The 23,885-nt window shown below is 40.5% G+C and overlaps 2 protein-coding genes across 2 annotated transcripts in view; one reads left to right on the plus strand and one right to left on the minus strand.

Annotated features, from left to right (window-relative positions):
* Window positions 1–11,829, plus strand: part of yap1 (Yes1 associated transcriptional regulator) — a 23,089-nt gene extending 11,260 nt beyond the window's left edge. The window contains exons 3-8 of the mRNA XM_010791071.1: window positions 557–675; window positions 1,810–1,923; window positions 6,702–6,859; window positions 8,771–8,898; window positions 9,960–10,072; window positions 10,988–11,829. Of these exons, the coding sequence (XP_010789373.1) occupies window positions 557–675; window positions 1,810–1,923; window positions 6,702–6,859; window positions 8,771–8,898; window positions 9,960–10,072; window positions 10,988–11,223 (868 nt within the window). The 3' untranslated portion in view covers window positions 11,224–11,829. The remainder of the gene's footprint in view (window positions 1–556; window positions 676–1,809; window positions 1,924–6,701; window positions 6,860–8,770; window positions 8,899–9,959; window positions 10,073–10,987) is intronic.
* A 3,445-nt stretch (window positions 11,830–15,274) lies between these two features.
* The window catches only part of maml2 (mastermind like transcriptional coactivator 2), a 34,329-nt gene continuing 25,718 nt past the window's right edge, over window positions 15,275–23,885 (minus strand). Inside the window, exons 2-5 of the mRNA XM_010791079.1 lie at window positions 22,531–23,736; window positions 17,049–17,213; window positions 16,818–16,926; window positions 15,275–16,730 (exon numbers count right to left, since the gene is read on the minus strand). Of these exons, the coding sequence (XP_010789381.1) occupies window positions 15,898–16,730; window positions 16,818–16,926; window positions 17,049–17,213; window positions 22,531–23,736 (2,313 nt within the window). The 3' untranslated portion in view covers window positions 15,275–15,897. The remainder of the gene's footprint in view (window positions 16,731–16,817; window positions 16,927–17,048; window positions 17,214–22,530; window positions 23,737–23,885) is intronic.

Raw genomic sequence — 23,885 nt, forward strand, 5'->3', positions numbered from 1 at the left:
CCCCCCGCTCCTGTCCCCCGGCAGAGACAGGCCGTAAAATAGATGGAGCAACATTGTCTGACATCACAATAGTTGTTTTGAAACCAATCATAGCCTCTTAGACATTCACAATTAATTGTTAAGCCTACCTACAGACACATTGGTTTGACATGATTTATTTTTAAATTATCTATAGTTTTTTCTTATTGTTTTTTAACTTTAAAATTATTATTTTTTAAAACAAGGTGTTGTTCCTCCATTTCGCTTCTGGCGTACAGATTTAGGTGACTTATAGTGACAAATATCTCAGTCTTAAATTGAATTGTGGGTTCAGACTGGGTCCAAACTGCCACAGCTGACTTCCTGTAACAGTCATTGTTTACAGAAAGCAGGGGTTACATTCAGCATTTTAATCAAAGAGCTTGTTGAGTCTGTTCCGAGTCATCGGTTCGACGGTTCCTGCATGTGATCTGCTGTTTTGCATTGATATGGCCCCTGGCTTTAACTTAACACCTAAACACTGGTTGATACTTTTATTTTGTTCACTTATTTATGTTGCCTTCTCTTCTCCTTACAGCCACATTGATCAAACCACCACTTGGCAGGATCCTCGCAAGGCCCTGCTCCAGATGAACCAGGCTGCACCCCCCAGCTCTGTGCCAGTCCAGCAGCAGAACATTATGAACCCAGCCAGTGGTATGTACATGTTGATTTTGTTATATTCTGTGTTACCCCGCAAAGCAGCACATGACTCGAATTACAGACAATGCTTAGCAAATGGTAGGGCTTTCAGCATTTAACACAAAACTACATTTCCTTGATTGTTTGATTATTTCCTTGGTTATTTCAAGGCATTTTCTTACTTTCATTGCACATACATTAGTAGTCAGAAGCAGTCTAGTTCCTACATGTCACTAAGACTATGTGTACCTCAGTTCTGGCCATGCAGATGGAATTTGCCCTAGGTGAGGTAAGACGCAGATAGAACGTGACAGGTCCTGTCTGACATGTTTGGGAGCTCCGTGACTCACAGAGTTTAGAGATGAAGGCTCTCTGTATTCTCAATTCCTTGCAGCTACCATTAGATAACCCATAAGTAAACCCTACAAAAGAAAGAATAGTCTCCAATGGTTACAAACAGGCTTTTTTTCTGTAAAGAATGAAAACGATTTATTACATTCTCAAAGATTAAAAAATAACAAGCAGCAATTTGTCCTGAACATCAAGCCTTTGCATATGATGCTTATTCTGTAACTATGCCCAATGATGTATTATAGTTAAAGTTGCAATAGACTTATATAACTTTCACCCAATCAATCATGGAAAAAGCAAGAAATATATTCAAATATATTATATTATAGTTTCATCTCAATGCTGCAGGGGGTCTCTCTGGGTTTTTTCCTATTGCATTTCGCCCATATGCAAATTAGCATATGATGTCATCTGGTGATTTATAGAGTCTTTTAGAGGTAGTGTTATCTACCTTCATTGGGAAACAGTTGTAAACACTGCACTAGACACACTGCATTTTGTTTTCCACTGCTACTTCAGTTTTTCTACTGACCACCGTTTCCACTACTGGGGAAAGTAACTGCAAAAGACTTACATGAATACTCTTTGCTAAGTGAGGATAGCTAACAGGAAGAGCAAAAGGCCCGACCTTTTGTTTACACACTTCCTTTTGCACTATACATTGAGCCTTCATTTTCAGACAAAATTTGTAAAAGTGAGGCTTAAAGGGAATTTATCTTAACCCAGATGGTGTCATTTGACTGTAGCCATTAGATCATCATCATCTCTCAAACATTATTTTTGCCTGTTATCCCTCAGGTCCTCTCCCTGAGGCCTGGGAACAAGCTATTACATCAGAGGGAGAAATTTACTACATCAACCACAAGAACAAGAGCACATCCTGGCTTGACCCACGACTTGACCCGCGCTTCGGTGAGTTTACGATGAAAGCAAAATACAATGTAATGTACAATGTATTATGAAGCACCCAAATAACTGAATCTATAGTGAAAGTTTTCTCAAACGTGTGGTTTTTGCGGCAGGCATTTACTTTCCCCAGTACAAAGCTTTGGCTAATCCATACAAGATGTATCACCACATTGTATAAGTGAGTTCAGATATGTATGATTCATTGTTCATTTCACTGCACTATATTGCTTTGGAGTGACTATCCATTGAAAATAGATTTCCACCAATCCCCCACTCTCAAAATCCACACCTAACCTTTTGTCTGCCATTTTAGTGTTGGAGCAACAGCTGAGTTGGCCATTAATCCCCCAGTCCGAGTTTAAGTTTGACAGTTAGCTTTCAGAGTGTGGTGGCCAAAGGGTCGGTGAATCAGTGACAGGGCCTGGTACATGTGTTGAGATCTCTCTGTGGCCATGGGAATGAGCTAATCCTCCTTTGCAAAGGAAGACTTCCAGAGATGAAGGTTCCTGCTTATGTCACTCTGATTCATTTACGCTTCAGGTGCCATCCCTTCATTACAGCTGCATACCCCAGGGAATCTCACCCCGGTTCACAAAGGCAACATGTGTAAATCAGCACGCAGCCCGTTTTCCTGTTTTAATTTTACCTTTACTTTTTTCTGTTTTTATCAAGCCTGCACTTAAAGGGCAGTTTTGTTTTTCTGTAAGCAATTGTTAGTCCCCTCTGAAGGCAGGCAGGAACAGTTCAAAACAGAGTTGTAAGGGGAGTGGGGCAGCTGGGAAAAAATGGCGGCTCTGATCGGCAAACTCTTTGAAGATTTATAAGTCTTGAACACACAAGGCTGCTGGGCCCCTGAAAGCGAGTGAGAGGGAGAAAGAGATCATGTTAACTCGTTATGTGCCATTAAAAAACATTGTTTTGCTCCTCATTTGATACAATACTTATTGTACTTGGTACAACTAAATGTTCACATTTATACCTTGTGTAATACGCTGCTGTTGATAATGCTTTTTGATCTTAGAGACTTTAGAAATCCCCAAAAATACATAAGTAGGCACTTTAAATAACTTATTTCATTGATAAGTGTGACCTAAATGTTTTTTTGTGTGCTTTTTGGTCACATGTTTTCACATTTGTGCACAGAAATGGGCTCCTCAGCTTCAGAAACATATATACTGCTGGTATGTAGGTCTCCAATCACAAGCCAGCTGCCTTGATAATGAAGGCTAATTTGAGCTTTGAGAAGAAAAGCAGCAGAGCGCCTTTAACTGAGGGTTGTTGCCGGCTGGCTTTCCCCTGCGTGAGGCCCACTGCAGGCACAGCCCCATTCTGCTTGAGCTCCAGACAGACTTGAATCTCTGCCAGGCCTCTTTATTCTGTGGTCCAACTCTTAATCTGTTCCAGACCTTTTCAGTCAAAGAACTCCAATGTGAGAGGGGAGGTGGGGGGCAGGGAGAGGCAAGGTGAAAGGGGAAGAAAGAAAAACAGAGGAACAGAGGGAAAATGCCGACGGGATAAGCATGCATCCTCTTTAAGATCCAAGAAGGTGGTGAACAGGGAACAAGCCATGAGTGCACTGTGGCTGGGTTCTAAAGGGGGGCTGGCCTCTGTGTGTGGACATGTTGTTTTCTGTACATACTACTCTGGAGAAACAGCAGGGAAAAACATACTGGGAGGAAAGTGGAGTGCACAAATGCATAGATTTCCTCTGGGAGTTTAATGTTTTGCTTTGAAGCCTTAATGTAAAGCCGTTTGTCCAACACATTGCTGCATTATCTTTCATTTGATGTTTTTCTGCCTCTGCTGTCGAGTACTTCACCACGAGAGTTGGCAGGCTGGACAGTGTTGGTTTTATCTGCGGATTGATTTTATTATGTTTTATTACAACATCTTGGATATCTGCAATTTCTTTGGTGGTGAACCTATTTTGTGCTGCAAATAGCATTAGAAAACAGCAGTTCGTTTTTTTTTTTACATTGGGTTATCCCACTGACCTTGATTCAAACAGTAACATTTATTTTATCCTAAAAGTGTCTTTTGATTCATTTGCGGATCTGACCCTTTAACCCCTTCCTACAGAAGTTGCAGAAATAGTGAAAAAAATAATTGATTTGCAATATTTGTTTATTTCAGTTTCTTTGAACAGCTTTGTTATATTTTTTTATAATGATTGTATTTTAATCAACAAGTAAATCCAACAGACCTTTTATTTTAACCTGTTTTGTAGTGAAATAATTGCCTAATACTTTTTTACCTTCCATCTCCTTGACATGCAGCACCAGGTCAACACAGACTAGCTTTACTCAGACCATAATGTTGTATTCGATGATTAAACAGTGTTTCTATCACATCCAGACTGTTGCTCCACTTTGCTTATCTGAACGCTAGAACACCTTCCCAAGGCGGCCTTTTTTTTTTAAACCTGTTAAATCAAAAGCAGACAAATATTTACCAAACCCTTTAAAGGTGCTAAGCCCTGGCCACATAGAGAACTTCCCACAGCTGGCACACCCTGGGCCCTACCTGCCTCCAGGTGATCTGGTGGTGTATTATGCCTGGGTGTGAGATTTTGCTGATAAGGGCTTGTGTTGCTGGCTCGTTGTGTTGCAGGGGTGCGTGAAGAAGACAAAAGGCAGACGGCATTAACTTGTCTCTTATCTTCATGGCCCACCAGCTATCACCGCCCCAATGTGCTGCTGACTTCAACCACAACCTCCAAAAACTACACACACTCACACACCGTCTTCTCCTTTTATATGCTATCAGTCTGGCCCTGAACTGAACCTGTCCTTCGCTCTTATTTCACTCACAGATGTAATTCCTGCTTTCGATATTGTCATTGTTTTTGCATAGTTCCTAGAGTAGCATTGCTTTCTGTTAGCTGTTTGGTCTGTGAAGGAGTCCTTGACTTAATGCTTCAGGAAAAATCTCAGCTGTAAGATTGCATTTGTCAACATACGGTATAGTGTCATGTGCCTTGCTCGCTTATTTATGCATACTTTCTTTAACAACACACAAATTCCAGTTAATTTAAATTTAAATTGCATTAACATGTTACTGTATTCAACATCAATCCATACATTAAACTCAGTTTTGAAAGAAACAAAACCAGACAGATAATTGGACACAAGCCAACTGCTGAAAGTTATGGAAAGTATGCTCAAAGTTAAACATGATAATATGTAAACTCTGGTGGTTGGAAATGAACCGTTAGGTTAATAATTTTACAGCAAGTCTTCTCTTTTTCCTTCCAATAGATTTAGATATATGATCAAAAGTGGTCACTATGTCTGGCTTCCTATCAGTGATATTACATGAGAAAAATTGTTATCATCGACAGAAAATATGTTCAAACAAGAGTAACAAGACCAATGCTTTTTTGATTCTATTGGTAAATCTAGCCTGTGTGCATAATTTGTCTTGAGAACAGTTAACAGTGCCCCTATGGTGGAGTATTCCAACCACAAAAGGCTTCAGTATCTGTTAGAGATAAGAAGGGGAGACAAGTAACACACTCTCCCATGGCTTCAGTTGTGTGTGGGAGAGAGGAGGCGGCTCCGTGACTGTGTGTGTTTGTGGGAATGTGTATCTGCTGCTGGGGTGGGGTTGTTGGGGGAGGCAGCGTGGACAGAGGGAGGGGAGGGAGAGAGACGGCAGGGCGGGGCGGAGCTTTGCAGAGCTTCCCAGGGAGAGCCCTGAGCCACGGTTCATTCATCTCCTGAGATAGTGTAAACAGACAGTGATTGAATGGTGATGAGAAAGGTGCCGGGGCGGGCAGGACAGCACAGGGAGGCAGCCCCGCATGAAAATTGCGCCCCCGTCAAGGCTTTGTTTTGGTTGGTGCTTCAAGCGTATAAGCAAACAACTCTCCTCATTGGTTCCATTACTGTTACACCCCTCGTGGTCAGGCACATTTGCTTCTCTTTCTCTACTATAGTGGTAAAATGCGTGACCTACTTTGCATGCATAGATTGCTGTGCTCTGCTTTTATCCTCATGTTTATTAGACCCACCCTCGCTAGAGTAAAGAATAACAAAGATTTCCCAGGGGAACAGCTGTGTTTTCAATACACACATTTGTTTCGGATAATGTAAACATGGAGTTGGTGCACAATGCAATTAGGCTTACATTTGTTGAGTGAAAGAACTTTGAAAGTAAAGTGGCACAGTGGTGTAGGTTTTTTTTACATGAATTTGTCTAAGGTCAGAGAAAGGAGCCAGTCAGTATTGAGGGATAATCTGTGATTTGTTTTGAAGGAAACAAAAAGGACAATGAAAGGATAAGTCATAACTGATGCAATGTACGAAACCAACAAAGCCTGTCTTAGTCAGTCAGTGAGTGGGAGGGGATCAGGTCTTACAGGAATAGTGGTTGTTTCAGACACTAGGCGGAAAACGCATGTTGGGACTTCCCTTGTCCTACTCAACCTGCTGCACTGGCTCCACTATTTTTTTCCCCTTGTATACAAAACGCTCAAGCAGCCAGTCTTGTTATGCAGCGTTTAAATGCAGCTAGGCATTAAAAGGTGCAGTTGCAGAGTGTATTTGTGGTTAGCTGGAGCTCCTGCATTGTAGGTGTATGGGAACACACATTTCTTCATGTAGGCATCAAGATTCAAGGTTGATTTTAAAAACATTTTTTATACTAAAGTACCTAGTCATCCTTCACGCATATTCAAGTTTTGTCAAGCATTAATGTGTGATTTATTGAATACTCACACAAAATAAAAGTTTTACAGTATTATTGTGTGTTAAATTTGTTTTGTAAATTTTCTTTTGCAGGCTTGAACCAGCAGAGGATCACTCAGAGCGCTCCAGTGAAGCAGGGAGGACCGCAACCCCCACAATTCATGGGAGGCAACAACCAGATGAGACTGCAGCAGATCGAGAAGGAGAGGATGAGACTGAAGCAACAGGAGCTGCTTCGGCAGAGACCACAGGTCAGGAATCGGAGCTAAAGTATTAAAACAAATATTCAAAGGCCTTTGGAAAACAGTCTTTGGCCTCATGGACGAATAAGTAACGTGTTTCATACTTTCAATGAGTGAAAGACAGTTAGGGTCGTAGCAAGACACTTGACCGCCAACTGCTGGCTGTTTGAATGAGGCATCTGCTAAATATTTACGTAGTGAAACACAATGTACTATCTTCAGAGGCCTTTTAAATATGAGTCATAATTCGTAGGTATAGCATTGGATCTTAAGCCCCTTTGATTTGGCTTTATTGTTTAACCACCCTGCAATTAAGTCTTGTGAGTCATCTGCGGTAATTTTATCACTTCCTAACCGCAATGTGTCACCTTGCCGCCCACACATGGTGGTGCAAAGCAGTCCAGGAGTTTACTCAAGGCCGTGTCATACTAACAGAAACAGAGCTTTATGATTATGAATGAGGGTGCTGGTGACTTGTTGTTTACAATGCCATTCCCCTGGGTTGTTGAAAGTTCACTGTGTAGGAAGTGACCTGAATATGAACAGGCCTCAGGCTGTGGAGGTTAAAGAAAAAAAGATGTGTCCTTACTGCAAGTCCACAGAGCATAGCCCTCCATGCTTGAATAACCTGGTTATTGTGGATTTTCTGAAAAGTCATGTGAAGGAAAAATCTGGTTTGCCTAACGTGGGGTGGGGATTATAAAAAAACATGGGAAGCACTGATAGATTTCAGATGGAGAATACGGATCTTTTACCATGTCAAAGCCTTAACTGGGTTTTAACTTTTCTAAACTTCTTTACACAAGGTTAAACTAGCCAGGTCATATAAGTGTATGCTTTAGTTATTTCCTGGCTCCTTGTTTTGGTGCATGTATGTGTAATGATAAATCCAAAATGTATTATTTTTGCAGGTAAAATATTGAATATGATCATGACACGTGAACAGCTCAACCATTCAAAACACCTCTGAAACCAACACTTTCCAGTTAAAGTAAAAGCGTAATGGAAAATAAAATTGTGCAAATGTATTGCAGACTGTATACATTCCAAGAGCTCCTCTGTCAGACTATTGACAGTAACCCCCATATTTCCGTAACTTTCTTCAGATGTTTGGAATACGAACAGAGGCCATACTGTTTTTGCAAAAATAGGAGAGCGTGATTATAGTAGGAGATTGGGCAATTGTGCATACTATATTCTCGTGTAGGGAGTTCAACTTTGGGGCAATACTTGCCACACCCAAATGGATTCCACATGGCAAAACTATGATGGAGAACGGGTGGCGATGTATGCAACTTGCTGGTGGCAGTCCAGTGTTGGCGATGCTCAGTCATGGCCAAAAAGAGAGCCAATAAAATAAATGTAATCCTTTTCAATCAAACCCAGAATGCAAGGAATTTTGTGATAACATTTTGTTGTTGGAAAAGTAAAAACATCTTCAAGCACTGCTGCAAAAAAAGGGAAAGGCAGGATAAACATATACTTTTTTTTATAACAACAATTGTTTTGCCTCATGGAGTGTGTCCATTTCCCTTAAATATTTCCAATAGCAGCTAAACAATTGGTGGTAATTTTACATTTCAAAATGGTCAAGTCACTTCACCTTCACGTTCAAGGTCCTATTATAGGGCAAGGAGTTGAAAAAGAACAACATGACTTCATATCCGGAGACTTATCTGATCAGAGCGTTATCTGAGCATGTGTAGAAAACAATTGTCTCAAACTGTTGTCGGCCCCTCATGTAATTTGACACTCTGTATGGGGAGAAATGGAGGGCGCCATGTTGGCAGTCTGTACATTCCCTTAAGTTAACATGTAATGCAACACAGCAGCAATGGCATTTGTGACATTAGGTTATTTATTGTGTGACGTGTGAGGTTGATTGTGTTGCTCATGGGATTTGTGCTTTATTTTCCACAGGAGCTGGCCATAAGGAACCAGCTGCCCACCAGTATGGATCAAGATGGCATTACAAACCCTGTGTCCTCCCCTATGGCCCAAGATGCCCGCATCATGACTGCCAACAGCTCCGACCCATTCCTCAACAGGTTGGTTTGATACGCAGGAGTAGACTCATATCTCTTGCACATGGGGTGGGGGCTTCCATCCTGGCTCAGTTGTTCTTACTTAATGTATCCTGTTTGAGGGAATCTGTGTGCTGGACTGTTTGAGCTCCAGTGAGAGCTTTCCTGAGTTACACAAGTAGTAAAACACAGAAGGCCAGTCTATGGGCTTAACCCTCCTCACATGGTAATGTCTCATTTAGAGCAGCAGTTCATTGCACAATGATGACCCCTGGTGTACAACTAGTGCAATGAAGGCAATCAGAATCTTAATGGTGGAAAAAAAAAACTCATTTTAATTAAAGAAAACCAGATGGTCTGAAACTAGGTCTTAAAAAAGCAGCGATAAGAAAAGGGACAGACGTTTTTTCGGACTATCTGTGAATTCTGCTCCATGGTATTCTTGGATATTATTCCTCACAATTCAAGCTCTAGTTCTTCTGTGAGCGGATGAAGTGAGGAGGGAACTGAATAGCAAGCAGGCCATGAGAACATGTGGTCCAGTCAGTAGACAGGCCAACCTAATCTCCCCTCCTCCCCCTGTTGCCTCAACTCCCCTGCTCTCACAATGGCCTCATTCATCCTGCCTCTGCCATACTCTGCCTACATATTTTTCCTCTGCTAATTAGTATAGGCTTGTCAAATGTCTTCTCTCTACCTCTTTGTCTCTCCGTTTGTGCCATTCGTCATTGCTCTTTTTGCAATATTCTGCAATAGAGGACAAAAAAAGTGAATCTGTGGATTATTCAGCCTGGTCGTTCAAACAGATAACTGCTGAAACGTGGATGTATGCGGAAGGTCCCCGAGGGAATTAAGTCACTGTTACTTTGCAGCCTGTGTGCTTTTAATAACTGAGTGTGTTTGCTTTGTCGGATCAGTTAATTAGATTCACGCAGTTCAGTTTCCCAGTAGTTAAGTGAAGGTCATTAAGGTCATCCACAAACTGCTGAGACCAAAAAAGCTTTTTTTTTTTCCTTCAGCGCAACAAAATAATAATGTTTTATAGCATTTTACAGAGTGAATAATCAAGATTTGTGTATTTTCAGTGGGACCTATCACTCCAGGGATGAGAGCACAGACAGCGGCTTGAGTATGAGCAGTTACAGCGTCCCTCGCACTCCAGACGACTTCCTCAACAGTGTGGATGAGATGGACACAGGTGAGGCTGGAAACAAAAGGAACGGGGTGATCTGTAGCATTAGATCCTTTCGCAAAGACTAGCTGAACTTTTGCTGTTTGATGCCCTGTTTTTTTATTTCCCTCAAATTAGTTTAGTCAAACGCCACATTGTATTCATGTTGGCTGAATAGGATGGATATCCTGTTCCAACATCCAACATTTACCTGTAACTCTAGTCATGTAGTCACAACATAGGCCTTCTGCATATAAAAAGCTGCTGATATGAACTTTTATTGAATCTAGTGCCGTTAATAGTAGATTTTCTTTAAATAATCTAGCGATGATGACAGTGGCTTTTTACCAGCCTTGGCTCGTTGATATTTCACAAGTCTTTCTACTATATGTGTAAAGTCATAGCTGTCTTCTCCCAAAACTCCTACTTTGCTTTATGTGAGTTTGAAGGACATATGCACAATTTCAAACTGACTAATATGCGATAAAAATGTTGGAAAAAGTAAAGAACCTAAAGCCTACAGATTACTCAGTATTGCTGGCTACACAGTTAAAATACCTAGCTAGCTAGATAGAATATGCTACTGCCTGATGCTAGCTAGCTAGCAAGCTAGATGTGCTGTGCTCTGCTAATGTAAGCTCTAGCAGTATTACAAGTAGAAACATAACAATTTGAAAACATATATACTTCGCACCTATCCAGGTAACAAATATCATTAGGACACATTCCCTGGACACAATGATGAATTAGCCTTTCATAATTTAGATTATGAAAAACTGAAACAACTATTTTAAGATATTTTTTGTTCTCACATCATAATCAGGGTCTGGAAAAAAAGATTATAAGAGATGTGTTTCAGTTCTATCATTACTGTAAAGCCCACCCAACACTCTCTAGCTTGCTTTGTCAAATTATTAAATGAAATATTTTCCTGTCCATTAGGAGATTCTCTTCCACCCTCCATGGCATCACAGCCCAGCCGCTTCCCCGACTACCTGGACGCCATCCCGGGTACAGACGTGGACCTGGGCACCCTTGAGAGTGAGAGCATGGCGGTGGAGGGCGAGGAGCTGATGCCCAGTCTCCAGGAGGCGCTGAGCTCTGACATCCTCAATGACATGGAGACAGTGCTGGCAGCTACCAAGATCGACAAGGAGAGCTTCCTCACGTGGTTATAGAAGATCACACACTCCTCTCCTCACACTCTGAACTGCTGCCTGCTCTGATCTGTGAAGGAGCCATAGATGCTTTTACAAGACGTTTCAGCGAGCCTCTCTGAACTTCTGTCTCGGCGTGTAAAGCCAACCTATTTTGAGGCAGTATTGTTCTTTTCTTTTCACTGGTGTGTTATCTCTTTTATTTTGTCTGTGTCTTCAAGGCTGGCCCATGAACAGACAATAACGCAAGGGTCCCCAAAATCATTCACAGATCTGTCAATGAATCTAGGGCATCTTTACCTTCCTCCTTGTCTCTCCTCCTCATGGCTGAGCTGGGCAGGTGCATGAACTCTTCTGCAAGAACTGCTGACATCAGTTATCACCTGGACTCTATGGTGCCTCTTTTCTTGCAATATAGCATGAATCAGAACTACTTAACTGCGTTTGGGACTATTGCATCTAGCTTAAGTAGCTTTATATTTGGCCTTGTACATTTTTATTCTTGTGTTTGTTTGTTTTTAACGAGCCTGAGAAACCAAAAATGATGTATTCGAAGCATATGGAACAATACTGATTTGGAGTAAAGGTAATGTTAGTCCCAGTTTGAGCATGTTGGCTTGCTGTGGGGTGGGGGTGTGGGGGTGGGGGGGGTTGGAGCCTGGGGACCGACTACATTGCTGCTTGGCTGTGCCAGCAAGTCTAAGTTAAACCTTTGATAGATCAAGTGCCTTCAGTTGTATTCTTTAAGACGTGAGCAACACGAACAAATACTCAGTTTCTGTACCACAGCAATACGCATTAGACTGTATGAATTTACATCAGCAACACTTTCCTCTATCTAATGTTCAATAATCAGAATTTTATTTTTGTTTTATAAACACATTATAAGGGGGATTTAGGGATTTATTTTGGTTTTTAAATCCTAGCTTCTAAGTATCTGAGTCTTATCCAAGCCTAATTCATGATTCATTCTTTGATTTATCTTTTAGGTATTATTTTATTTTTTAGTTTACTACATATGTATAATAGCTTAGATCAAAATGGCATTTTGCTTGTTGTTTTTAATTTCTTTTATAGACGAATTAATACATTTTTAACAGGGTCTACTGTTATCACAGCACACCATGTCACAAAGTGGTGCCGAAGTCTGCCAAGACACAGAATGATTCAGTTTGGGTTGTTTTTTTAACCATTTAGCTGATTTTCACCCTGTCTCTGATTTACTATACATATTAGTGTTATTGTTTTTTTTTTGTTCACATGCAGCTTATAGTATCTCTATGAAAAAATTAACCAAAAAAAGTCAGATCTCTTGGCTAAAAAGAACCTAGAGCTCTTTGATCAATTAAACCTTGTGACAAATACAGTATACGAGAGATAAAATGTGTGGTCTTCCTGAGGAGGGAGCGGGGCCCCTCTGTGCGACGCTGTGTGTTGAAATGAGGGGTTTATAGAAAACAGCTAGGACAAGTTTAAGCAGGTTTCAGAGTCATGTTGAGGGGTAGTGTAGAAGGCCAGGGTTTGACTGATGGCGGTGAGTTACACGGATTGTTGATTTATTTTTTTGTGAAATAATTGAGAAACAATCAGTTATTATCTCAGTCAGGAATTGTTGTGGCAGATTCCAAAGATGTTTTTTTTGTAATGACGCAAACACTTGTTGCCTCCATTTTCACACAGTCCAGAAACGGTATGATTTGTCAATCAGCCTCTGTATGAACACACTGTATAAGCTAATGAGAAAATGATGTAGGTTGAAAGTGTTAATGGACATGTCTGAATAGGTCTAGCTGAGAGATTTTTTTTTTAATTTTTTTTTTTTACTTTTTAGACAAGATGGTTGTTTTGAGTGACTAACCCAGACATTTAAAGATGAGGTTTAAAAACAGAGAAGCAAGTGATTCTTCTTGAAGCGCTCACATGTTTACATTTTCTCTAAGTAACTAGACATCACACCAACAATTATTCATTATCACAAAATATGGCTACATATTTGCATGACTGCAGTAAGTTTTGAATGATCAGCCTGCCGTACATGCCCTGGGTTGAAGCCTTGGAGGGTGTCACACTGATTTTTGCCAACCAATGCTGAATTGAAAGCATTAACTTGATGAAACAATATTGATGTTGTTTTAGATCCGAGATCATGAACAATTTTTTTTAATCCTGTGTGAGAAGGCTCTTTTTAGTTTTGATTTTACTGATCATTAAGTCATTTGTTGATGATGGATTAAAGACAGATAAACAGTGTTGGTGAGAACAATGCAACTAAAATGAGTGGTACACTACAGTGCTTGTATTGCACGGCTACAGAGTTTCATTTTGATGCAATGACACATTTTGTCACACAGACCTGATTTTATGCTTACTTAGTGTGTAATTGTCAGAGCATATTAGCTGTTGACTGTCATTGTAGCAGTAGAACTAATCAAACAAGTTAAAGGATTTTGTATTTAGAGTTTTCTAAATGCACATGAAATGAATTTATATTCAGTATGATCTGTTCATTTTTTTTGATAGATATGTGCATGTGTTTTAGAAAAATAAATTCTGTTACATTATATCGTGCTTCATAATAATACTTTGGAATTGGCCTGAAATAAAGTGTGTGTGTGTGTGTGTGTGTGTGTGTGTGTGTGTGTGTGTGTGTGTGTGTGTGTGTGTGTGTGTGTGTGTGTGTGTGTGTGTGTGTGTGGTGTGTGTGTGTGTGTGTTGTGTGTGTGTGTGTGTGTGTGTGTGTGTGTGTTGTGTGTTTGGTGGTGTGTGTGTGTGTGTGTGTGTGTGTGTGTGTGTGTGTGTGTGTGTGTGTGTGTGTGTGTGTGTCCTAGAATCAAAAAAAAGAAACCTGCAAGTTCTCAATGGATTTTAAAACAGCCCCATTCATTATAAACATACTTAAGTATTTATGTTGTGTTTAGCTTTGACCATCATCGCAAATATGTTCTCGCACTATATTATGAAATTGTTTATGGCATACTACGTTAGAACATTTATGACATTTTTAACGTGTGCAATGTTATAAAAGTGTCTAATGCATACATATTTAAACAAAAAAAAAGGAAGTTCTATACAACATTTCTGTCCGACCTACTGTATGACTGATTATTAATTGTATGTTTTTTTATGTTTTATAGTACTAAACCCGATTTTCTGACATATTATAGTATTCTGTTTTTAATTGCTCTTTAATTGATATGCTGTGGCTATTTAATTACTTTTTAATTACATACTATGTGATAACTTTTCGTGACATGCTATGACTTTTTTATGAAATACTATCACGACTTTTTTGGTACTATACTATGACTTTTTGTATCACTTTCTCATGACAGACTGTACTATGATTTTTATGACATATTAGTTTTTTTAATATCTTTTTATGACTTACTCTGCAATACTTTTTAATGACATACTATACTAGAGTTTTTTATGCGTTATATTACATACTATGTGATTACTTTTTGTGACGTCCTAAAGTATGCGTTTTTATTACATACTATGCTATGACTTTTTATATGAAATAATGCTATTACTTTTTATAACATACTATACTATAATTATTAGGCATATTTAATCATAATTCTATGACGTACTTTACCATGTCCATTTTGACATACAATACTAGGATTTGTTCATGACATTTTATAGACACACAAACATTTAAAATCTTTTTTAATGACACTATTGAGTTCATCTTCATGAATCTGTTTATGGAATACTATACTATGACTTCGTATGACATACTATATTTTGATTTTGTATACATTTTAATCACATACTATCCTATTTTTGGATATACTATGCTATAACCTTTTTATGGCATACTAGGATTTTTATTTTTACAAACTTAATGACTTATTTAAGAAATATTTGATGGTTATAACTTTTTTTATGAAATAGTATACTATGACTTTTGTAAGATTCATATTACTATCACTTTTTTAAACAAACTTTACCTTTTCATGTATTAATCAACAACAAAACAACAGCTGTTAGAAAACTATTACTATGATTGAAAGAATGATATTTAAGAAAACAGGCATCCCAAAAGGCAAAACGTGAACCAAATAAGCACATTTTATATATTTGTTTATTCAAATCAATTTGATTAATTACATGTATTATAATGTCTCATTACTATCCCAATACTTATTAAATATCACATGAAAAAATGAAGGGTTACATTACTTAAACTGCATCGAAAACTACCACAGAAGAAAAAACATAAACAATAACTAAGAAAACATTTGTTGTGGCAAGGTTCTCCGTGTGCATGTCTGAGCAAAACTTCTGAAGGTAAATAACGTCATGCTAAATAGTGGATGCAGATTTAGAAACTTAACTTGGAATACCAAGATGAACTTGAAAGCAACACAGCAATGTTTTTTTTCACAGTGTGAATTGATATTTTATCCTTTACCACAGCACTACGGCATGAATATGACAAACCATATAAACATTCACTGAAAAGAAAAGTAGTTTCGTGATATACCAGGAATAAAATATGCAGGAGTACTAAGGACAGAACACAAATTCCTTTCACAGTTATTACCATACAAAACAATACAGTATACTTGGATAACAAATAATATGAGTTTATAAAATTCAATTTAAACATTATTTACAAATGTTCCCCCTAACACCGATAATCTCTATACTCTGAGCTGCGGGTTGATAGCAATCTGTGACCCAAATTCATGAGTGACTGCCCAGAATCTCATCCAAATTTATATCTTTCATCCAATCATCATTGCCAGAGCCAGACTTGAGCAGAGAGTCTATGAAGTCTGAGTCTGTGTTGATCCCTGGAACTGTGTTGTCTCCCTCAGGGAGGAAGTCAAAGGTCAGACGGTTGGCCCGGTTATTCTGGTAACTGCTAGAGCCGGGCTCTGCAAAGTTCCCTGCTGGTACCCTCTGTTCAGGAGAGGCCTGGTTCAGGGTCCCCATTGTTGATGGAGATCCCATCATCGGCTGGTTTGGTCTTGGAACTGTGTCTCTTAGTGAAGGGTTAAGAGGGAGCATCCCAATGTCTGGTGCTACCTGGTTTTGAGGGCCGATGTGCCTCTGTTGGTAGGGGTGGGTTGGCATGTCCAGCTGCCCACCCTGAGACTGGAGGGGATTGGGTAACCGTCTAACAAGTCCAGTTGTCACTTGCTTGTTGGCTGAGCCCCAGCCCATGTTAACATTTTTCATCAAGCCTCCGAGGGCCTGTCCTGGGATCCCTGAGGAATGCAGGTCAGCTGTTCTCGGCTGCTGTACACCTGCTACATTGTTCATCCCAAAAGAATTTCCGTGTGTGCTTGGCCCCAAGAACCTAGCTTTATTTTGATTGAGTCCAATTCGATTCTGATTGTTATGCTGCTGGAATTGACCAATACAGGGATTCGGACGAAGGTCAGTCCCGATACCAAACCTGCGGTCCGATGGTGGCTGACTCATCTTCGGGCCGGGCCCATTTGGGAGGTGACAGGACATAGACTGTAGGTCATTCTCAGGCCCATTGCTGGAAGACTGGGAGGAGTTTTGACCTACAAAGATATCAAGAAAAACTTATTATAATTATGGCTGCTTATTTTTAATTCAAGCACTTCCCACTAATGAAAACTGCACATTACCTGTGAAGAGGTTTCCTTGCTGAACTCCCACCATACTTCTTGACTGCTTGTAATCAGGTGGCGGTCTTGTAAGATGACGATTAAACTGATCATGTGCATTGTCCTTATCCTGAAAAAGGAAAGACAAAGTTGTGAATACTTATTATGTGATTAATCAATTCTGCCGAATTCTCTCAAAGTCTGAAGTGCTTATTAATTAGTCAAAGCAGTGTGATGTAAGAGGCCTCTTACTGAATTGCTAATAGTGAGCTGTTGTTGAGTAAGCTGTCTCTGCATGGCCTGAGTTTTGGCAGGGCCTTTTAGCTGGTTAATGGGCACCGGGGGCCGTGGCTGCGTCTGGGCTGACATGACTCCTAAACTTCCATTGGTGGGCAGCCTCGGACCAGGAAGAACCCCCTAAAAGAAAAAAACACACATTGTTTTAAAATTAGGGTGAATAAACGTACTTCTTTATATATGTATTTTTGCCTGGTAATTGGAGCCAGGTACTGTGAAATATGTAAAAACCAAAACATAGCAATACTACGAGTTGTCCACTAGAGGGCAAAACTCTACAAGACATCTTAGACCAGTGTCAAAGATGCTATTCAACCTCCAGAATGTGGTCAAGGCTACTCCCTCTGCAGATGAAAAAGGGAGACTTTGGAGAGAGGCTTTTTTTGGAAGGGGGAGTATGAGCCCTCCTCAAGGCCTGCTTCTCCCTTGATAATTGTGTCTAAAGAGAGTGGAAATAATCCCTGAGACAGCAAGAAATGTGTGCCAATGGGGAGTTAAGCGCCAGCACCATGACTACCTCCATTTAATAAACTCTCCTTTTCTGATCACTGTGTTGTGTTTGGCACGGAGGCATTCCATCCACTAGAAATCCATTTGGCTACTGACACTATCACACTGATTAAAATGTTGTAGTCCGCAGCACTCAAATAAAATTGAGAACTAGTGTTTTGTTTGAAGTCTTTTCCTGAACATATGCCATTGCAGATAAGCTTTCACCAGTGCGCTGTTGGAGATGTTATATGGCCTTGTAATGTATATTTTTGTAGGTTTTTTTCGGCAGCTGTACGCACCATCAACTGCAAGTAAAACCTATCCTTCTTGTGGACACAAGGACACTCTCATAACGCTCAAGCTTCACCCAAGTGCAAGCATTTGTCATGAAGGAGGTTAATGTGCACCAAATCCAAGTCAACACACCCTGTGTATACAATGTCAGTCATTGTGTTGACTTAAAATGTTTCCCAGGGTGAAATGGATTAGAAATGTAACAGTGCATTTAGCAGGAGCTATTACTTAGAAGAAAGATTCTTTGCAGGGTGACTCCCTACAGGGAGGTGACTGTGGTCCCAGGGAGGAAAACAGAAAAAAAGAGAGGGAAGTAAGTGTGTGTGAATTATAATGAATGGGGCTGAAATTTGAAGAACTAACAAGACAGGATTATAGAATGAGGGAAGTTGAAACTCATCAGGAGTCACAAGCCATTTCACATGAGCTAATATTCGCCTTCTCGTCGAGTTTCAACCCACACAGCAAACGGAGCATGGCAATGAGGTTACACAGGGACTAACACATCAAAACAGTGGTTTCTCCTGTTACTGGCTTTGATTCACTGTATTCAGTTATGGAGACTATGAGAAATGGTGAGTATCAGACACGTTTCCCCCGCAGAGTTACAAAAGAGGGAGTTTATTCCATCTTTGTTGTGAGAAAAACCCAATGAGGGGTGTTTTAGCGTGTACAACTGAGTAATCCTCTCTGTCATCCCGATGTGTCATAAAGCTGTTTTCCATGTTTTTTCCCCCCTCTCGTTCTTCACAAGCTTGTTGTTAATGAATACCACATGTGGCTCCAGCCTCATGGAAGGAGCGGAGTGATATAGTCTCCCATCCTGCGGCAGTGCAGGCAGCTGACAGTGATCCAGGCCCAGCCTTGCCGGCTCTCACACTGCACTTCCTCCAGCCTGGACTCAGGACGCTGTCACTGGGGACCGCCTCGGCATCTGGACTTGGCCGCGGTTCCCTTTCCCAGGAAACAAGCACTCCCTTCACAGCACTGCCGGATTGACCTGGTAGGCTAAACCCCCTTGGCCCCACTCTTATCCTAACTGAGGGATGTGGTGCCACAAGATCATCAACAAAAGCTGAGGAGTCATTATTTACTGCGAGCAAGCCTTTTCTTAAGTTGTAATTTGGGGTTCTGTGTTGTGAGTAAGGAAAGCACTCTATTCTGCAGAAAAGGAAAGTACATACTCTTGTGCAGCCTTACAGGGGAATCTGTATTAGCTGAAGCTATTCACTGGATGATGAAATTGCTGCCAAATGCCTGTCTTCACAGAAGTAGAAGTCACTCTGGATAAAATTCTGTAGAATGTTGGAAATGTGTATGAATCTATCAAGACAAGTATAAATAGTAGGGCTGAACGATATACCGTGTCATCGCGATAACCGCGATATGCGCATACGCGCTATTCACATCGCAGGGACGTGCGATTTTTTTTATTGTTTTTTTTCTTAGGGCCTTCGATATTACAGTAAGTAGGTAAATTAACTCAAACACGTCATGTTACAATTATTTTGCTGCTTGCTACAAAAGGAAAACTTGCGCGGCTCTCATGTCAGGGGTACAGGGCTCTGAGTCTGCATGCACAGCAAACAACTATTTCAGATGCCTTTGCCGGTGTTACACCATATGAGAAAGGTTCAAAACGGCATAAAGGAGCTGGTGTATAGCTGTTCTTAATTTTATTTTTATAATGTTGTTTAAAAGATGTCCAGTACTTTGCTGCTATTTGCACAAAAAAGGTTTTAATTGTTGAATAAAAAGTTAAATTACCTATTTGGTCACATGTTAATTCCCTATAATTCCTATAGTTTAATGTAATACGTTTAATCTCTTGGATCCCTTCTAGACACCACTCTTCTTCATTCACAGATGAACCCCCTTATTTGAGGGTAAGCAACATGCATTATCATGACATGTTAGATCATGACTTAAGGTATGATGAGTCAACCAGTTAAGATCCAGACGTCCGTGACTAAAATCCTTCATCCGGTTAAATATAGTTAAAAAAAACACAATATATATCGCAGGGGAAAATAATATCGCAATGTCAGTTTTTTTCAACATCGTGGAGCCCTAATACATAGTGTACAGCTTTAACAGCACTGAAAGTCAAATATGGAAAAAGGTAAACCTCTTATTATGTCTTACATTGATCAGAATAAATATATTATTACAATTATTCAAGTAATTAGATAACACATAATGTATACATATATTATGGAGGCCGTTCAATATAACAGGTCTAATCCCCATTGTACAAATGTAAATTACAAAATAATTTTTGGTGAAAAGGGGTAAGTAGCTCAAACTAAAAAAGGGGGTAAAAACCTCCATTTATGCTAGAAAACAAAGCCTGTTTTTAATATCCCCTTAAATGGACAGCTAAACGTCCATACAGATTTTTGTTTCTGATTTTATTTCAGACGTTATAAATACCAAATAACTGTGAAGAATTTCACAACACCAGGAATGCTGTCGCTGCCATGTCAAGGAACCCCAAAAAGTTGTCTTTCTTTAGATTAAACGCACAACACAGCTATACTGATGTGACTAGCTAAATTGTGTCCTTGAAATAGCATTGCCAACCAACCAAAGTAACTCAGGTTTCATAATGCATTAGTGTCCTCTACTTTAAGCTGCCAGAGAATGTATTCCTACTTTTGTTATGTGTGTGTGTGTGTGTGTGTGTGTGTGTGACCTCACAGCTAGAAAGTTGCAGAGTGGTGTATTTTGAATTTTGACATGTTTGACTCAGCAACCGATTATTAAACAGCAGTAGCTTCAAACAAGCACCAAAGCCCAAATCTCTGGCTGGTTTTTAAAAAAGAAATGTCCTCAGCTTCACAGAGTGAGAGGGAGCCCACTGCTAGTTGCTAGCGTTACACCGGGGATTCAAGGCACTCTTTCAGGACCTTTATTTCTCTGGCATTACTAATTCAATTCACTGTGGGAAGAGACTCCACTCTTTCGCTCCTCTCAGTAAGCTGTCCCTTCCTCATTACGTAGACTTTTAACCCTGTCCATGCCGACTGCAAAAGACACACGCAATCAGCTTTTTTTAAAGACTTGTTCTAAGATTATAAGAGGGCTCTTCTTCACAATGCCTATGCTATTATATCCCTAGGTTTATGTTTTCATATATTATTTGTTCAAACAAACTGAGCTTTTACTTTCAGGAAATGTACGCTTTGAAAAAGTTCACTTTTTTAATCATTTATCAAAATCAATTGAAAGCCTTTCAATTCATATCCAGCTCTTCTACGTCTCTGAAAAGGTTAACTATGAAATGCTGTTTTCTTTAATGCTTATCACTTGTTTATTAAACGTGTTATATTAGGTTAAAAAGCACAAACATATTACCACTGATACATTATTATTTCATCACTATTGCTAATACTCATATTGAAATAATCCTGAAAAAAAAGGTTTGTTTTGATTTTTCACACATGGATAGAAACTTGTGATAATGTAGATTTTTAAAAAGGGACATATGTTTTGTTGAGAGTGTAAGTGGCTCTCTGACACCGTAGTGGTAAAACCGGCTCTGTTTTAACCGTGACTGATGATGTGTTTGCCTTCCTACCTTGTTTACTTCCATGTCTGAATAACTCCCTTCTTCTCCCCCTCCTCCCACCATCTCCCAGTCACTCAAGCACTTCCCTTGATCTGTAAAGGTTATGAGATCTCTCTTGTGTGGCTCGCATTATCATTTCACACAAAGACAGCCGCAGATACTGTTAGAGCAAAAAGGAAAGAGGGGACGGTCTAAATCTACCCAATCATAACAAATCAGTGGCTCAACCTCCGGCACCAGGCTAAGCAGATTACTGTCATTTTCCACCACTTGTCCCTTGTAGCTAACAACCTCCAATTAGCAAATCCCGCTGTGCATATCTGTGCGCTGACGGGGAGCCACCATGACAAGCAGAGAAATTAGAAGTCCTGCATTTTAATCTACCATGCTCTGGCAATCTGTGTCATCGTCAAAACACTTTGAGGGGAAATACATATTCAAGGGAGTCACAACAGCAAAGGCACAGTCAAGCAGCTAGAACAATGAAAATAAAATCCCAAAACAAACAGCGATGCATTGTTACTGTTCAGACAGCAGGTTGGCTGCTGCGGGGAAACTGAGGGAGCCGATTGATGAGGGAGGGAACAAAGTGAGCTTGACTGCACTGCATCATGTTACTATACCTTCAGTAAACAAGTGATACTATTTACTTGGTATATAGGGCGTAACAAAATCACACAACCCAGTTAGAAATAAAACCAGACAGGACATTTGTATTCATTGGAAATGTACCTTTAAGTCATTGCACTGTATTAGGACACTTTAGATTTTGGTTACTGCCATTAATTAACATGTACCTAATAACTTAACTGCACTACCTCTGTTGTACTTTATTTTAAAGTGTGATGGTGGCACATGTATTCCGAAATCCTTGCGACTCTAATGCCATATATATGATACACTCATATATAAAGTTAGATGTAACGTATGTCTTTAGAAGGTTTTGCAGCTTACATTCAGGGACTGTAATATGTATAGTAAGGTTGAATTTAATGCTCCTCTTTAGTTTTGGACATGGTCAAAATTGCTCAGTCAACATTTGGAGATGTTCACCTGAGAGCAAGAGTGTAATTGCCTTACCTGTCGCTGTTGTGCTAGTTTGAAAGGCAGCCCTGAGGGAACCGGCTTGGGCGGCAGGCAGAGAGTCCCTGACGTGGAGATCTGCTGGTTCTGAAAGTGGAGGGATGGATGGGGCTGATTCTGGACGGTTGACAGCGACTGTTGCGGCTGTGCCTTGTTCACAGAATTCCCCATAATGGGCATCGGTTGGCTGGCAGAATGGGGTGCTTTAGGGCTGAAGTGCAAGGTGGGTTTGGTGCTGAGAATCTTCATGTCCAAATGATGGGAGCCGTTGTGGCCATTTGACTTGAAGAGGCAGTTGTTGATCCCTTTACTTTGAGGGCCAATCCTCTGCTGGTTGAGCTGGGCCGGGTTGGAGACCTTGTCCTGGGGGAAGGCGCTGGTGGAGGAGTTGGTACTCATGGCGGGAGCCCAGTTGGTCAATCCTGCAGGTGGTGTTTGATGGTGGTGATGGAGCAGAGTGCTTGGCTGTTGCTGGTTTGCTGCCATCTGCTTCAGCTGCTCTGCGTGGGATATCTCTGGCCAGCAGGGCAGAGCTCTAGGGTGTCCTGCCTGATTGTTAGCTTTCTGCGACGAGGTGGGAGTAGGGGTGCTGGTCAACGTGAAAGAGGGTCCCGCTGAGGCTGGTCGAAGCTGTGGCGAGCCACCGTGAATTGGGCCAAAGTCTGGGGAGTGCTCCATCTTTATGGGCCTATCCAATGGGGGACACAGATTCCTGGCTGTTCCTGCCGAGCTCGGCCGACCAAGGTCCAAACCGAATGTATCATCCTGCTTCAGCATCTTCTCAAACTCCAAGTCATTCAACGTTGGAACTGTCTTTGTCAGCTCATCAAAAAGATCCTGGAGATCTGGGTCAATCTGACCACCGCCTTCATCTTTGAAGTCAAAGATCATCTCTGCGTTTGACTGGCCACAAGACTGCACCTCAATGGGCTCTTTTTTCATTTCTTTCAGGGTCATGTTGAATATGTCTGACCCCACTCCATGGGGCATCATGTAATTCTTCCTCTGCATGCCCATGGTTGAGGAGCCTTGCAGGGAATGAGACTGGGTTAAGTTATGGTTGCAGGGTCCATGTCCCAGGCCACCCGTGTCCATACGGACTCGCTTAAAGTCAGATCCAGAGAAACCACACGAGAGCCCATTCTGCTTTGATGCGTGTCCTGGTGCATGGCCCTCAATCTTCCTGCGCAAAGATCCTTGAAGCTGAAAGACATAACGGAATGGAGATTTAAAAACACTTCAGAAAAACTTGATACCTCATATTCATCACATTAATATATTATTTACAGGGTAAGTGTTTTTCTAAAAAAATATCTCAACGGTAATGGAGTCTGAATTTTAATAGAAGGCTT

Source organism: Notothenia coriiceps, unplaced genomic scaffold, assembly GCF_000735185.1.
Source record: "Notothenia coriiceps isolate Sejong01 unplaced genomic scaffold, NC01 NC01_scaffold00001515, whole genome shotgun sequence".
NCBI classification, from domain to species: Eukaryota; Metazoa; Chordata; class Actinopteri; order Perciformes; family Nototheniidae; genus Notothenia; species Notothenia coriiceps.